General features: G+C 36.6%; 1 protein-coding gene across 1 annotated transcript; it reads left to right on the top strand.

Moving 5' to 3' along the window:
* Positions 1 to 745: 745 nt before the first annotated feature.
* LOC121413477 (yrdC domain-containing protein, mitochondrial-like) lies at positions 746 to 10238 on the top strand. The gene is made up of 5 exons (XM_041606300.1): positions 746 to 948; positions 5124 to 5334; positions 5818 to 6052; positions 7970 to 8106; positions 8805 to 10238. Exons 1-5 carry the CDS (start codon positions 855 to 857, stop codon positions 8866 to 8868), a joined length of 741 nt encoding a protein of 246 aa, XP_041462234.1. The 5' UTR covers positions 746 to 854; the 3' UTR covers positions 8869 to 10238.
* The last annotated feature ends 6414 nt before the right edge of the window (positions 10239 to 16652 follow it).

Below are 16652 nucleotides of genomic sequence, written 5' to 3'. Positions count from 1 at the left end.
TTTAATATAGAAAAAGGTCTCATCATTGAGGCATATACGCTTGTTATAAAAAATATTGGGATTACTTTCCCTCCAAAATGTCTACATTTGTCCAATTCGTGCCATGCCTTCAGCATATGATGTAAAGTAATGGTATACCATTCAAATTCATTTTACTCATATCATAATTAGATTATTCGACCATTCAAAGAACTAAAACAAATATTTGAAGGCTGGTTTCCAATTCGCACTTTTCTCTCCGTCTAGCAAACGTTTAATCCACATTAAAAAAAATTGGAGCTCTCACTCCTCCAACAAAATAATCTAGATATAGAACCCTACGTTTTATTCTATCTCTTTCTCCCGAAATAAAATTGAAATATATTTTTTTCCTTAAAAACGTCATTTGGGACAGTCATCAGGGAAGAAACATAATTTAATTTTGATAATGTATTCATTTTCAAAAAGTTTTATTTTACCTTACATCGTAAGATCTCAGAGACTCTAACCCCAAACACCTTCTGATCTGGAGAGTCTCCCGCCTGGATCCCCTAGCAAATTGGGGACTCTATATTTTTTTTTGCGCACATCACGAGCGCGAATTCCCTTGCGGCCGGGGTCCTGCATGGGCCCACTCATTGTTTTTTCAGAAATCCAATTTTGTTCTAGATTTCGACATGTTAAAAAAATGATATCACTTTTTTTTTCCTTGTTGGGTTTGATCTGGCGCCCTCTAATTTCGGTTTCATCCCAGCTCAGATGTTGGTACATGTATTTCGACTGGGAATCTTACGCAAGTTCCTGAAAGAATTTCATCGAGAAATAACGGATTCAACAAGCCACTTCTATTCAGATAGCCACAAGTTATTCACTGTATGATATCCTTTCGAATTTGGAATTCATTGTGTCGGTCGTTTAGTGCAAACGTTACCGATATCTGGAAAAATATGGCCAATGTTGTTCAATTAGGTGAGAAATACTTTTCGGTCCCAGATATTGAAATTTGTGTGTGTAATAGTTTTATTAGCCGAACTTTTTTGTTTTGGTGAATTGTAGAATGTCAATCTGAATGATGTTAATGTTATTTTCATATAGATCAATTGCATCCCAGAAAAGGCAGACAATTTTCAATGCTTTGTCATAACTAGATTTAAAGTCTAAATAACAAATTTTGGAAAGAGTTAAGCTTGTAACCTATTTTGCAATCGGCAACCGATTCCATTCGATTTCACCACAATCGGTGATCACTTGCCGATCTTCGATCATGCCCCTTGAAAGAAAAAATCGAAAATAAAAAATCGGCGTAGATCTAGTAACAGTGCGCGATCGTTCAGAACATATTTCAAGATTGTTTTTGAGGTGCTAGCTATTTAGAGGTCGCATTATTCAGGGAGAAAGACGCGGTATTATCTCTGACGATGTTTAAGAGGATAGATATCTTCTCTTCCAACTCATGGTGATAGCGGACCCCGCCGTGAACTTTTAAAAGTCGTACTAATTACGGAGCTCATTGCGTTACTCTCTTACATCGTTTAGGAAGATATATGGTCAGTTCCCCCATGTCTGCGCGGTCTCCCAAGTCTGCGCACCCGCGTATCTGCGCGATTCTAGTAAAAGAAGATACGCAACGAGCACGAACTTTACACATGCAATACATAGACAGGTATTCATAAAAAAATCTGACTCAAAATGATGGTAAAATAATGAATTTAGGGCATTTCGTGTGACGGCCTCAAAATGCGGCCTTTCTCAACAAAATCCCTGAATCGTGTGTAAAGTGAATGAGTGCGCAGACATGGGGTACCATTTTTTTTTTCAATCTGAAAATGACAGCCTGAGGTTTTTTCCAGGAAAATCATATATTTTTTTCAAATTTTTATGAGATATTTGGCACACTAACTCATTATGATGTAAGGAACATTATCAACTGAAAGATTTTGTGAAATAAAAAGAAATTCACTTTAAATCTTAACTCAAATCGTTAGGTGCGCAGACTTGGGGCCCACCATCATACATTCTATTTTCAACCTCGTGGTGATAGCGGACGCCGCTGTGAACTTTTAAAAGTCGTACTATCGACGGAGCTCATTGCGTTACTCTCTTACATCGTTTAGGATGATATACATTCTATTTTCAACCTCGTGGTGATAGCGGACCCCGCCGTGAACTTTTAAAGATTGTGATAATGACGGAGCTCATTGCGTTACTCTCTTACATCGTTTAGGATGATATACATTCTATTTTCAACCTCGTGGTGATAGCGGACCCCGCCGTGAACTTTTAAAGATCGTGATAATGACGGAGCTCATTGCGCTACTCTCTTACATTGTTTATGATCATATAAATCTTCTCTTTAACCTCGTGGTGATAGCGGACCCCGCCGTGAACTTTTAAAAGTCGTACTATTGACGGAGCTCATTGCGTTACTCTCTTACATCGTTTAGGATGATATACATTCTATTTTCAACCTCGTGGTGATAGCGGACCCCGCCGTGAACTTTTAAAGATCGTGATAATGACGGAGCTCATTGCGTTACTCTCTTACATCGTTTAGGATGATATACATTCTATTTTCAACCTCGTGGTGATAGCGGACCCCGCCGTGAACTTTTAAAGATCGTGATAATGACGGAGCTCATTGTGTTACTCTCTTACATCGTTTAGGATGATATACATTCTATTTTCAACCTCGTGGTGATAGCGGACCCCGCCGTGAACTTTTAAAAGTCGTACTATCAACGCCATCGACAGAGTTCATTGCATTACTCTCTTACATCGTTTATGACGATATATATCTTCTCAACCTCAATGATATATTTGTCTTTGCAACTTTTCTTTTATATTTCTTCTTAGATATCAAAACATTTTAATAACATATTTCAAATCATCGTGCGTGCTTGCGTCTTCTACTACATTTTAATTGCACTTGCGACTTTAAGATGATGCGTCGTACGAGATCAATAGATCATTCAAATAATTCTAAATCGCTATCACCTAAAAATACTTAAAAAAGATGTCCCGCCGATCGTTCATTAACCTGTGATCTATGAGAAATATTTTCATTTTATTTTCCTTTGCGCCTTTGCTCGGAAGATGCGTCTTTCGTTTATCTTTCTAATAACAATCACTCTGTTTATTTTAATAACACCTCAAAAACCCTTTAAAACATGTTCCAAACGATCGCGCATGTTGGCGACTTCCATTCCAATGCATTCGTCTTTTTGACTTTGTCAGGAAGATGCGCGCGACCGCGAACAAAATTTTGATGTATTCCTTTGTTTTTAAACATCGCCGATTCGATTTTCGATTCGATTTCGATTTTAGAAGCTTAACTGCCGATCCGATTTTCGATCTTATTTTTGATCCGATTTACAACATTAGAAAGAGTTCCATATTATGCACCCCCACCAATGACCAAAGATCATGAAGATTGAGACTTCTCCTTGCGGTTTGTTCACTTCAGGTTATTCTATCATTTTTTTACTGTTGCTTACCTTAGTGGGGACTCGAACTCACCTCGATTTATATGCAGTCAAGACCTTTCCCGCTATGCTAGTGAGAAGCGCTGATACTGGAAGGGGTATTTTAACGATTATCGTGTGTGTATTTGAGCTTTGTCAGACATGTATCAAATATGATTATTTACGCCTGGGACCGACCTTTAAAGTTACCATCCGAAAGACAGGACCAGGGCTCGAACCTCTGCATCAATTTGTAACTTCCCCATAGCTTGGATTACAGGCGCACGCCACAATGCCCAGCCTATCAGCCGATAGTCCGAGTAGTCTTGACTCACAGACCCTTTACTGACTAAATAAACCAATGTCCATGGTCTAATGGACAATTACATGCACTAGATCCTGCTCGAAATTTGACGGAATAAAGCCATATTTTGGTATGTATTTCTACTCCCCCATCATATATGTTCTATATTAGGTCTAGATATATTATTCTGAACATTCTCCATGTTTTTATTTTCAATTTTAGTGGGGTGCATATGGAACTCTTACCCAAATTTTGTAGGTGTACAATGAAAGAGTCTAAACTCTAAATGACAATCAATGTCATAATGAATTGAATGTTAGAAAAATTACATTTTCTTTGACTCTGAATGGTCTGATTACTCCTTTGATCGTTGATGTCATATTCTAAGTCTACTAAATAGGTTCATTATTGCGGATTGGAATAATCGCTAGAGGGTATTAATTTGTCTCGCAATCTACTATGGTCAACAAGGAAATTCGTGATCACTCTCGCAAAAAGTGTTCACTGGCTTTCTAGGAAATTCGTGATCACTCTCGCAAAAAGTGTTCACTAGCTTACAAGTTCACGAGCTTTCGAGTGCCGCTGCAACTCTTTATCAAGTGACGAAAATTGTCTGATATCGTACTCTATTTATACTAATCTCCAAGACCGTACGCATAAACGCGAGAACAATAGGTGGGCACTGATCCGTTGTGTGATTGGTCAGGAGTTATGCAAATAAGCCGGGGGTATATGCAAATACGCCGTGGGTCGGCAATATGCAAATGAGACCAAAATTGGCGGGCTCGCTAGTTTCCTGTGGGCGGGGGTTGACTAGCTGAGCGGTCCCTCGATCGGGGCCGGGAACGATCGGGTCGGCGTGCACTGCCAGGTAAGGGGGTATTGTGCTGTCGGATGGTTCGCATCCAGAAATCGGGGATGTCGATCCTGCTGTCTCTGTTGAAGTTGTTAGGACAAAGGCGTATACTAATAGCCCTCCCAATCTGGGTGGTGTTGCTTCTCCCAAGCATGTTCTGCCACCGCGGAAGAAGTCTACTTTTTATTGTAAGATCTAGTGTTAAACAGGCAGAGATTTAACTGATCTATTCATGCATGTGTTTGAGCAAAGTAAAAATGTAAATTAGATTTATTCAAATAATCAATTATTCTGTCCTTGATATGTATCAATGCTAGTAAAAACAAGGTGGTAATTACAGTACCACCATGTAATTTATGACAAACACAGGAAATCCCAGGATCAGGAATTACTTCAAAAAACATCTTGAGTCTACCTTATTGCTTTATTTAGGTCTAATTTAAGTGAGATGTTACTTGAATGCTTGAAATAAAGATATACGGCACCTTAACATTTTTCTTTTTTTCTCTTCCATCTCTCTTAGGAGGCAATCCAGATTGCCTTGGTGGTGCTGTAGCACTGGCAGCTAATAGTTTGATGAGTGGCAACATAATATCTGTTCCCACGGACACCATTTATGGGCTGGCTGCATTGGCTCAGAGTGCAGAGGCAGTAGAGAAGCTGTACGAGGTCAAAGGTAGAAACGGGAACAAACCCATTGCAATCTGTGTCAGCTGCATTGAAGATATCCATAGGTAAATTCATGCTTTTTTGATATGTATTGAAGGCAATATTCATGAAACTAGGCACCAACTAGAATTATTGCCTATGTTTGCCTATTGTTCAAAGCAGTATGCTTATACTGGGTTTGTGATTTGTTGACATGACTAGGGCCCATTTCATGAAGTTTAAAGAGTTCAATTTCGTAAATACTTTTTAAATCAAAGTTTGAGATATATTTTCAAGATATTTATCCTGTCTTGTTGCACTGCATTTGGTAAAATAAGAGAAATATGTTCCAATCTTTTAAAGAAAAATATTTTCAGGTACATGTATGCCACTTGTAACATATACAAAGAAAAATCTCGTGAGTGTTCTGTCACCAGATTGAGTTTTGTAAAAAGCCTGATTGTGTTATCCTGGAAAAAATTACATGGGGTCTTGGGGCAACTTCACTCTCAAATGCAAATATAAATGCAGACTAAGTTTTATACTCTGGTTACCTTCTGAATGATCAGATGGGGATATGTGACTGTTTCCGATGACATCCTTCGGGACCTCCTACCTGGACCTGTTACAGTCGTCTTCAGGAGAAGAACAGAGCTCAACCCTGACTTCAATCCATCCTCTGAACTCATTGGCCTCCGTATCCCCAAGTATCCCTTCATACAGCAGTTAGCAGCAGCAGTAGGTGAACCGATAGCGTTGACTAGCGCTAACCCATCAGCCCAAAGAAGTACCCTCGCAGTCAAGGTAAGTGCTTGTCCTGTGGATTGAGAAATCATTGTTTGTATTTACTTGGTCTGTAGACTGTAGAATGAGATGTCCAAGATAACTCCATTCGCAAATATAACCCTAAACTTTTCTATGGATCAAATAAAACATTTCATAGCATACTCTTTTTATTGATAAATTGATAATTTTGTGAAATTTCTATGGTGTATTTTTTAGTTAAGTAATGTATTTGAGACTTTCTTCTTAGAATTGAAAATTGTCCTTATTTCTTCAGAACAGCATATGTTGGTCAGAGCTAGATCAGCACTTGCTCTAGTTGATTCTTTATCACAGATACGCCCCACTGCTGGCCGCCTTTTTTAAATCACTCCCCTTTCTTTGTCAACATTTTCTTGCAAAATCAATAACCAGAATCTTCTAAGAATTTAAACTTTTGATCCTAATGCCAATGAAATTTGGCAAATTTTTGTCTCACCTGCGAAGCAAAGTGAGACTATAGGCGCCGCTTTTCCGACGGCGGCGGCGGCGGCGGCGTCAACATCAAATCTTAACCTGAGGTTAAGTTTTTGAAATGATGTCATAACTTAGAAAGTATATGGACCTAGTTAATAAAACTTGGCCATAAGGTTAATCAAGTATTACTGAACATCCTATTAGAGTTTCATGTTACATGACCAAGGTCAAAGGTCATTTAGGGTCAATGAACTTAGACCATGTTGGAGGAATCAACATCGAAATCTTAACCTGAGGTTAAGTTTTTGAAATGTCATCATAACTTACAAAATATATGGACCTAGTTCATGAAACTTGGACATAAGGTTAATCAAGTATCACTGAACATCCTGCATGAGTTTCACGTCACATGACCAAGGTCAAAGGTCATTTAGGGTCAATGAACTTTGGCCGAATTGGGGATATCTGTTGAATTCCCATCATAACTTTGAAAGTTTATTGATCTGATTCATGAAACTTGGACATAATAGTAATCAAGCATCACTGAAAATTTTGTGCAAGTTTCAGGTCTCATGATTAAGGTCAAAGGTCATTTCGGGTCAATGAACTTTGGCCAAATCGGGGGTATCTGTTGAATTACCATCATAACTTTGAAAGTTTATTGGTCTAGTTCATTAAACTTGGACATTAGAGTAATCAAGTATCACTGAACATCTTGTGCACGTTTCAGGTCACATGACCAAGGTCAAAGGTCAATGAACTTTGGCCGAATTGGGTGTATCTGTTGAATTACCATCATAACTTTGAAAGTTTATGGATCTGATTCATGAAACTTGTACATAAGAGTAATCAAGTATCACTGAACATCCTGTTCGAGTTTCAGGTCACATGATCAAGGTCAAAGGTCATGTAAGGTCAATGAACTTTGGCCATGTTGGGGTTTTTTGTTGAATAACCATCATATATCTGTAAGTTTATTGGTCTAGTTCATAAAAAAGGGAAATAAGAGTAACCATGTATCACTGAACATCTTGTGCGAGTTAGAGTAGTATTCAAAGTGAGCACTGCTGCTATATTGAACCGCGTGATGCAGGTGAGACGGCCAGAGGCATTCCACTTGTTGACTGTATAAATCTAGTCTTCAGGAAACGTTCCATTTCCCCGATGTAGGATTCTTTGCACACCTCTCAAAGTTAATCTTTGGCATGGAATTCTATATATCATGCCAGTGAGGTTCTTCTTTTCTGTCTTGTCTTTGGGAGCTACAAGGAACTGCTTCAAAATTTTAGTTGGTTTTATGAGTCATATCCCTGAAGAAGACTGAAGTGTACAGTCGAAAATTTGGAGGACAATCTTATTGCCAAATTTCAATTGCATTACAATCAAAAGTTTAAACTTTTAGATTATTTCACTAATGCAGTTCAACTTTCATTCGATTATTAACCAGAATCTTCTTTCAATTTCCTTTTGGCAATAATACAGGAGTTTGAAGACCTATGGAGTAAGATTGACCTAGTGTTTGATGGTGGTGTTTTAAGTGATTCAGAAGAATCAAGACAAGGTTCTACTGTCATTGACCTATCTGTCATGGGTAGATTCTCTATCATCCGACCAGGAAGGTAAGGATTAGATTAGATTCATTCTAGATTGATGATGGTGGTGATTCAGAAGAACCAAGACAAGGTTCTACTGTCATTGATCTCTCTAGAATGTAAGGATTAGATAGGGTTCATTTTAATAGAGTAAGATTGATGATGGTTGTGATTCAGAAGAATTAAGACAAAGTTCTACTGTCATTGATCTCTCCTGGAGTGTAAGGTTTAGATAAGGTTCATTCTATAGAGTAAGATTGATAATGGTGGTGATTCAAAAGAATAAAGACAAAGTTCTACGGTCATTGATCTCTCCTAGAGCGTAAGGATTTACAGGATTTTCATTCTATTAATGAATTCATTTAAATTTGTTTTAGGTATTAGCCACACTGAAGTGCATGATTTAAGAGGAATTGAGCAATCTGTCTTAATTTGACTATGCTATGTAGGCTGTTGATAAAATTCTTTTTCCCAGAATATGTGACATTCTTGTCCCCTATCATTTGACTTTTGCACTACTCTTATTTATTTTACTTCTGTAAAAATGCATTCAATTGCTGTGTTTATCAAAAACAATGCTGTGAATTATCTTGCCACTTTTTCACAGAGATAAAATACTAGCAATCTTGCCATTGAGCAGTTGTTGAATACCTGTATTCTGTCATTTCATTTCTTCTGAATCAATGTTTTTTTTTTCATATTGTTTTCTTTCCTGTTCACTGTAGTGCTGAAGAGAAAACCATCAAGATTCTGAATGGAAAGTACCATCTAAAGGAGAAAAAGAGATAATACACACCCAAAAGTTATCTATCACAGAGCTTTTATATCAGGGAATCTTACTGATGCCACCTTGCAGAAGCAGCATTCCTTATAAGTGGGACTGATCAGTTGATCTTTGACCTCAGCATCCATATGAAAGTGTGAAAGTATCGGTGACCACTGACAGTTGCATATATATATATATATATATATATATATATGTATGTGAGGAGATAAGTTTATTCGGCTTCAGTGATGAGCAAAGGATATGAGAAATAGTAATCTCCATTGACAGGAAAAAAAAATGATGTTGTCAGATATTGAATGATTGATGATTCAGCAGAGGAGTTTAATCTTTGAATCAGAGCTGCGTTCATAATCTTGGATATGTTTTATACAAACATTTCAAAGAGATTTCATTCCAGTATTGTCTCAGGTCAGTATTCAAATGGCTAACTGGTACTGTTAACCTGTTACCAAGGGAACACAATAGTCTCAGTTGTGAATATCAGTCAACAGGTTTTCTTCAAGTTGAAAGTTTTCCTTGGACAATTATCGGAGGAGAACTCTCTGCATCATCTCATCATTCTTATTTATGATGACATAGATACATTATACAGATATTAATGTTTCCTCTCCCCCATGGAGTTATATTTTTCGCAAGGAATTATATTTTCCCAAAGCATGCAGCGCTGAGTGAAAAATATTCTCCCGAGGGAAAAATATAGCTTCGGAGGGGAGTTTAATTTTTTTATTAAAACGATTGACCAGGCAATATTTTTGATGTTATATAGTCTATGTGGATTCGCCACCAGAGATTGCATTCATCATCTGGCTCCAAAATGAAATTCTTGCTACAGCTCTGATCCATCTACGTCATAATAGATTTTTTTTTTAAATACATCAAGCAGGTTCTTCATGCAATTGACGCGTTAACACTAGTGTGTACATCAAATAAACTACCCGATTGTACAACTTGTAAGCAGTGAGTGGCGTTATTTTAGTGAATATAACGCCGCAATTGACAATACAATGCAGTTATATTCACTGAGGTGACGTCAAAACCTAGAATATAACAAATGCGATCCTCGCAGCTATGGTCAAGTGATGGCGTATTGACCTATCACTGATTCGAATCTACATAACCAATGTAATAAATATATTAAATATGTCTAAAATTGGAGAGAATCTTAACAAATAATTCTTATATCTACATCTAGCAAAGAGGATTTATATTTTGTGTGCACTCTTTAGCGCTCTGTTATGTTATCAGACTGTTGCGAGGTTGATGATTATCCAGACACTAGATGTTGGAGAAATTGGACATTTCTGTGAAGAAAATATCTTTCACATCTTTCTTGTGTAAATTGATAACTGATTATATCAAGTGCCTTTTACATGAGGCTCAATGTTGTGTATATTATTACCATCATACGTTTGTTTGCGTCTGTGCTCGTAATCAATAGATGCCTCAGAGTTCTTTCTTTAATGTCATTACGCACAAAGCACTGAAACAATTTGACATGCCAACACAGCATTGAGGCTAATCTTGTAAGGAAATTGTAAAACTGTCCATGTTGGTGTTTGAGTTAACCTAAACCCTTTTCAATATGATTCCCTGGGGAACATTCCAGGAGGCAAATAGTGATTTTTACTTACATTTGTTACAAGCTACCAAAATCCTGCATATGATTGGCTCAGAAAAAATAAGTCATTGAAAATATCTGAATTTTCATTTCATGAAACACTCCCAAGTTAGAGGTCCACGATAGAAGATTAAAAATTCTTGCAAAATAAATAGCAACAAACAGCTTAGCCCCCAAAATAGTTTTATTTTTAGAAACATGTATGCCCATTTTGATTATTTACTATTTATTTATTCATTTTAACAAATCACAAAACACATAATTGCAATGTCGATGGCCAAGATCTCAGTAGGGCTGAATGTCATGATTTGAAACAGTGGCTCCAAGTCCTCCTGCACTTCTCAGATCATAAGCAAACCATTGTAATCTTAACACAAAATATATCTTTAATAGGAGGCCTTATGATGTTGAGTTTCTTATTTTTTAATTTGTAAACCTTCCCAGGTCCATGAAGGGGTATCACAATGAATAAGTGCTCCCCTCCCCCTCCATGGCTAGACAAAAGAGAAAATACACTGGACATGATAGTGAAAAGGTCTCCAACATTTGCTTAGATGCCGTGTAAATGAGATGTAAGAAACTTATAATGCATTTTATGAAATTGCTGAATATCAAAAGATTCTTTGAAATTCAGGTTTAGTTATTTCCATATTTACTTGCCCATATTTACTGGACATTTAAAATGTATAATATAAATAACAGTATCATGATATAATGAATCATATTTAATAAACTGTTGCTTTATAATTACTGAAAATTTAGATAATGATATCATTGGAATGTCATGTAGATACACAATCCCTACGGCTACCCCTGTAACAATATTTCAGATCATGTTTCATGTATCATTTAGAAGAGGTATTTATTAGCGGGGTGTGAGAGAATATTCAGTATATTTCAATTCAGCATAACTATTTAACTTCATATGTTTATTTGTGTTGTGTAGAGAATGCTGGTGATGGGATGTGATACAGCGCTTTCACATGTACATATAGATTAGCAATGAATGGGTTTATTTATGCATCACACACTGCTACATGTACTCATAAACTTGGATACTATGGATACTATTAATGCACATGTCCCAGCTTATAAAGAATTATAATATTGAATAATCTGTTTGATACAAAATCCCCATGACAATGGTATAAGGTGTAACCTTCAGGGAAGTAAAGGGCTATGATATAAATGAGTCCATTTCATATATGGCAATAGTCCAGATTGAACCTTGGTGTTTGGAAGTTCCCTTTCCCAAAGCTAACATAGAGGGCACATGTCTCCCAACTTCCAAACACCAAGGCCCAATCTGGACTAATATGACAATGGCATATATGATCGGTAATACTTCAGATATTATTGCAGTGCACAGTATTGATGTAACATTCAACATGAATTAACTTGAAATATAATTGAAATTATATTTTGTCACATCCAAGCTCTGGTACGATAAGAAGCTTGATGGATTCATAAGGGTTGGTTTTCACTATACGATGGCTTGGAAAAATTATCAGTGTTTACACATGTACCTAAGTATATTGCACTCTCATTGGGTGATTTCAAATTTGGTGTTGACCCTCTGGTGCTGGTGTCGGGCTGCTTTTCACATCAGCACAGCACTAAAATATAAGTGCAAGTGTAAGAATACATGTAGTCTTTGGACAGGTGTCATTGAATGTTAAGCTATCAATGATGTGATTTCAACCATTTTTGTAAACTCAGAATGGGTGATGGAGCTACATGTAAGAAAAGCAGGGGCGGAAATCCGAGGGGGGACATGTCCCCCCTACTCAAAATACCTGTAGGGGGGGGGGACACAATATCAAATGTCCCCCCTACTCAAAATAGTAGGGGGGACACAATATCAAATGTCCCCCCTACCATTTGTGGTCTTTTATGATGGTAAGAAATACATCTTTTTGCATGTCAACTTTATTTTCATCAAAATGACCTTAGATTTTGGGTGATAACCTTTTTTAATTTTTTGCTTGTCAATTTTTTCCAGCCCCTTGTCCCCCCCTACCTTTTGGGAGAGATTTCCGCCCCTGAAGAAAGGCATTCTAAATGGTGCTTCCAACACCAGCAACACCATTGAACTATAAATCAAATGATGCAGTAAGGTGTAGAGTACATCCCTTAATAGCAGAGTAACCATTTTAAAATCATTACAAGCATCATTCTGTCTCCATTATCATGCAATATATCCATTCAAGTTCAATGGACACCTGCTAGTCTATAAATTCTAATGCCGTTTCTGGTTCTGATAAATCAGACATCGATGTTGCTATTGTTCTCTAGCAAGGTGTTGTATAGTGCTCTGAGTTGTGCTAAGGCAAAGAGAGGGCACTGCCAAAATTAGATAGGAATAACCGTCGTTTCTGGGGATTTATTCAACAATTTCTGACATTTTACTGTAATGTGGAGCCAACGTAGTTCAGCGGAACAACCAAAATACAGAGACTGAAGCTTTTGGTCTATGCCAAAATGTGTTAAATAAACTATTATTTTTTGTGTGTGTGATATAAAGTTATTCTCATTTGAATTATCCAGTAGTCATTCAGACAATTTGCAGAGGTATGTGTTCACTTTTAATTTATGAATTTGTAAGGTATTAATATTTAATGAAAATCTGGATCATTGTACTCTCAAAAGCTTACCCGATTAATTACGATGTGATCAAGTTTGTATTGTCACAAAATATCTCATGAATAATTCAGTATAACTAAAGGATGTGATACTTATGCAAATTAAAAATATATGATATGTTTATTATGACATATTGGAGTTGGTGTTAATGTTATATGTATAAGGTTTTTATACTGAATACACATGTATTTGAAAGTATCACTTCCTGTGAAATCTATTTCCAACATTATTGAGTGGAAACTGACATCAGGATAAAGACCTGGGTGTTGTTGCAAATTAGGGGAATTAAGTGTTTTTACAATTTCTTTAATTAATATCGAAAAGAGGTATGCATATATTTTTGAAAGAGTGTCAGGCCAGAATTTATGTGTATCATAGAAAACAGAATCAGTAAAGTGGCCTTTTTCACTGTTTTGATTTTTTTCTCTCAATGCCCATTTTTGTAACCCTTTTGAAAATGGCTACACCCCGCCCAAAAGTGAAAATAAACATAACTAAAAAAAGAGAGAGAGAGATTGGATATATTTCCTATTAGAATAATTTTCTCTCACATTGAAGAATTTGATGACTCCAAATTTCATATTGGAAATATATGTCAAATATTATCTTTTAATTTCATATTACACTTAAAATTATTCTCAAACAAAGAATGCATGAAAATATGAATAATGTGATTGATACCATATGAATAATCATGATATCTAATGAATATTCAAGACCGCTTTTCATTCAAATTTCCATGAATTGTTGTTTCACTTTCAATGCAAGAAAATGGACTACAGTAGATGATATAAGTTGTGTTAGACTTCCGAACAGGCAATTTGCCAGTCATGGTTAATTATTCCACAGAATTAGAACACTTCTAATGAAATTAACAAAGTGATCATGCATTACTCAGTAGTTGATTGATTTCATACTTGATCATGTACACTTGCACATATCATGCATTGAATATGTACTTCTTACTGGAAAACTGTATGGTATTTTATGTATGAAGTGCTACTTAGTTAGAGGGGAAGGTAAACTATGTGTGTAGCTTGATTATTTTATTTTGTAATTTTTTACATGAAATTTTATATAAATATATATGGGATTGAAATAATGCTGAAATACAGGATGATCATTAGCAGTCTTTGTAGAACTGTTTGAACGTACAATGAGTTTTGAAAATTCAGGACATTACAAAGTAATCTATTGATAATTATGATGGTGATTTTGGTAATGATGAGGATGATGGTGGTGATGATGAGGATGATATCAATGATGATGATGGTGGTGGTGTTGGTGGTGATGATGATGAGGAGTAGGATGATAATGATACTGATGGTAATGATGAGGATGATGAGGTTGATGATAAGGATGATGATGGTAATGACGATTGACAATGATGAGGATGGTGAGGACGATGTTGATGATGATGATGATGAGATGAGGAGGCAGAGAAGGAGGATGATAATGATGGTGAAGATGGTAATGATGTTGATAACAATGATGACGGTAATGAGCATGCTAATGATGAGGATGATGATGAGGAGGCAGAGGAGGAGGAGGATGAAAATGATTGTGAAGATGACAATGATGTTGATAACAATGACGGTAATGAGCATGATAATGATGAGGATGGTGAGGAGGATAAGGATGATGACGATGGTGATGATGATGGTGATGATGATGACGATGATGATGAAGATGATGGTGATGATAATGATGGTGATGAGGAGGAGGAGTAGGATGGTGATGATGATGATGATGCTGATGATGATGAGGGAGCAGAGGAGGAGGAGGATGACGATAGTGGAGGCTATGTTAGTGATGATGAAGATGGTAGTGATGAAAACTGTATAAACTCATTTTCAAAACTTAGATAATATCAGCATTTTTTCTATAAAAATCTTGAAAATATATACTCTAATAGAACACTTAAGAACAATTGATTATGGCGACTCTCGTGTATTTCAATTATAATGCTAAGTACTGAGATAGAGACGGGTCATTGCAAGTCAATTGAGACAGACCAGAATATATTGAAGTGAGGAAACTGAAATATATTGCAATTTAAATACTTTTATAATTTCGAAATCATAATATCCAAAAATAAAGCCAATATTTCAAAGTTGCATAGAGAACTGGTGGTTGTTATTGATGAAATTTCAAATCACCATTTTTTTGTTTTTGATGCTCAGAACTAAGGGAAACGATAGGTCTTTGCTTATCCCCTACATCTACTGTATGTTTGGTTAACTCTTTCCCTTTGTCACTATATTGATTAATTTGTATTGTTTATGTATTGTATTATTATTGTACCTTTTAAGTGGATGTGCATGAAGTGAAATTGAATTTAAATTTGAATTTAAAATAAAGCTTTATAGGGCCTATCTATGAAGCAACGTGGATAATTAAAGAGATGGCTCTCTTATAAGTTTCAACACGAAGATCTCCACATGAAAAAAAAGAAAGAACAAAACAACTTCTATTCTATCATGTCCATCACATGTAACAACATGTAACATTACATTAACTGCATCTGTCATCGTTGGAACCTCCAAGGGCGTAGACGGAGGGGGGGGTATTATTGGCAGTAATCCTATGGGTTGTCCTCGATTTTCGGATTTTGTGCAGGAGCCTTTGAGAGAGGATAGCAAAGGGGTATAGGGTGGATGGCCAGTGATGACCGTGAGAGGCGTATTATCACTATATACAGAGAATATAGCTGATTAAACAACATACAGATAATGATGCAAATTTTTCGATTGATCGGTCAATATTCGAATTTTTTTCATTTCTAATCATAAGTTACAAAATTTACAAAGCAAATCATGATGCGATATGTCAAATTCAAGAGGGAACTTGATGCTTTACACTCCTACGTTCGTTCACCGAAATGCAACACCTCGTCATTTTCTCATTATGAGCAGCAAAGGCGGGCCTTACGCTCCTAGGGCGGTTGCTGCTGCTAATGATAATGAAGATGACGATGCTAATGACGACAATGACAATGATGATTATGATAATGTTGTTGTTGTTGTAGATGAGGATGGTGATGATGATAAAAATGATGACAATAATAATAATAGTCAGTTCTTGTATAGCGCATAACACATGAATAACATCTCTATGCGCTTCCAAATGACTTGGATATTATTACCCTGGCTATAGCTCAAGCAGCTTTTACGCGCTCGGCATTTGAAGGAATAAATTCCTGCCAGGTACCCATTCACCTCACCTGGGTTGAGTGCAGCACGACGTGGATTAATTTCTTGCTGAAGGAAACTACGCCATGATAATGATGATGACGATGATGATGATGATGATGATGATGATGATGATGATGATGATGACGACGACGATGATGATGATGAGGGTGATGATGATGACGATGATGATGCTAGTGGTGGTTGGGGTGACGGAGAAGAAACGTATGAAAATACAGTGGGTGATTTTTAATGACAATGACGATGGAAGATGGCACATCGGTGACGACGACGATGATGCTTATAATAATATAATAACGATATAATATTGTTA

This window comes from Lytechinus variegatus, chromosome 4 (genome assembly GCF_018143015.1).
Source record: "Lytechinus variegatus isolate NC3 chromosome 4, Lvar_3.0, whole genome shotgun sequence".
Taxonomy (NCBI): Eukaryota; Metazoa; Echinodermata; class Echinoidea; order Temnopleuroida; family Toxopneustidae; genus Lytechinus; species Lytechinus variegatus.
This window is presented reverse-complemented; position numbering and strand designations above follow the sequence as displayed.

Bases quoted from the DNA above. Each gene is read 5' to 3' on its own strand.
- LOC121413477 (XM_041606300.1), top strand. From the start codon at position 855: ATGATATCCTTTCGAATTTGGAATTCATTGTGTCGGTCGTTTAGTGCA. The intron at 5,335-5,817 runs GTAAATTCATGC...CTGAATGATCAG, and splicing joins TGCATTGAAGATATCCATAG to ATGGGGATATGTGACTGTTT. The intron at 6,053-7,969 runs GTAAGTGCTTGT...GCAATAATACAG, and splicing joins GAAGTACCCTCGCAGTCAAG to GAGTTTGAAGACCTATGGAG.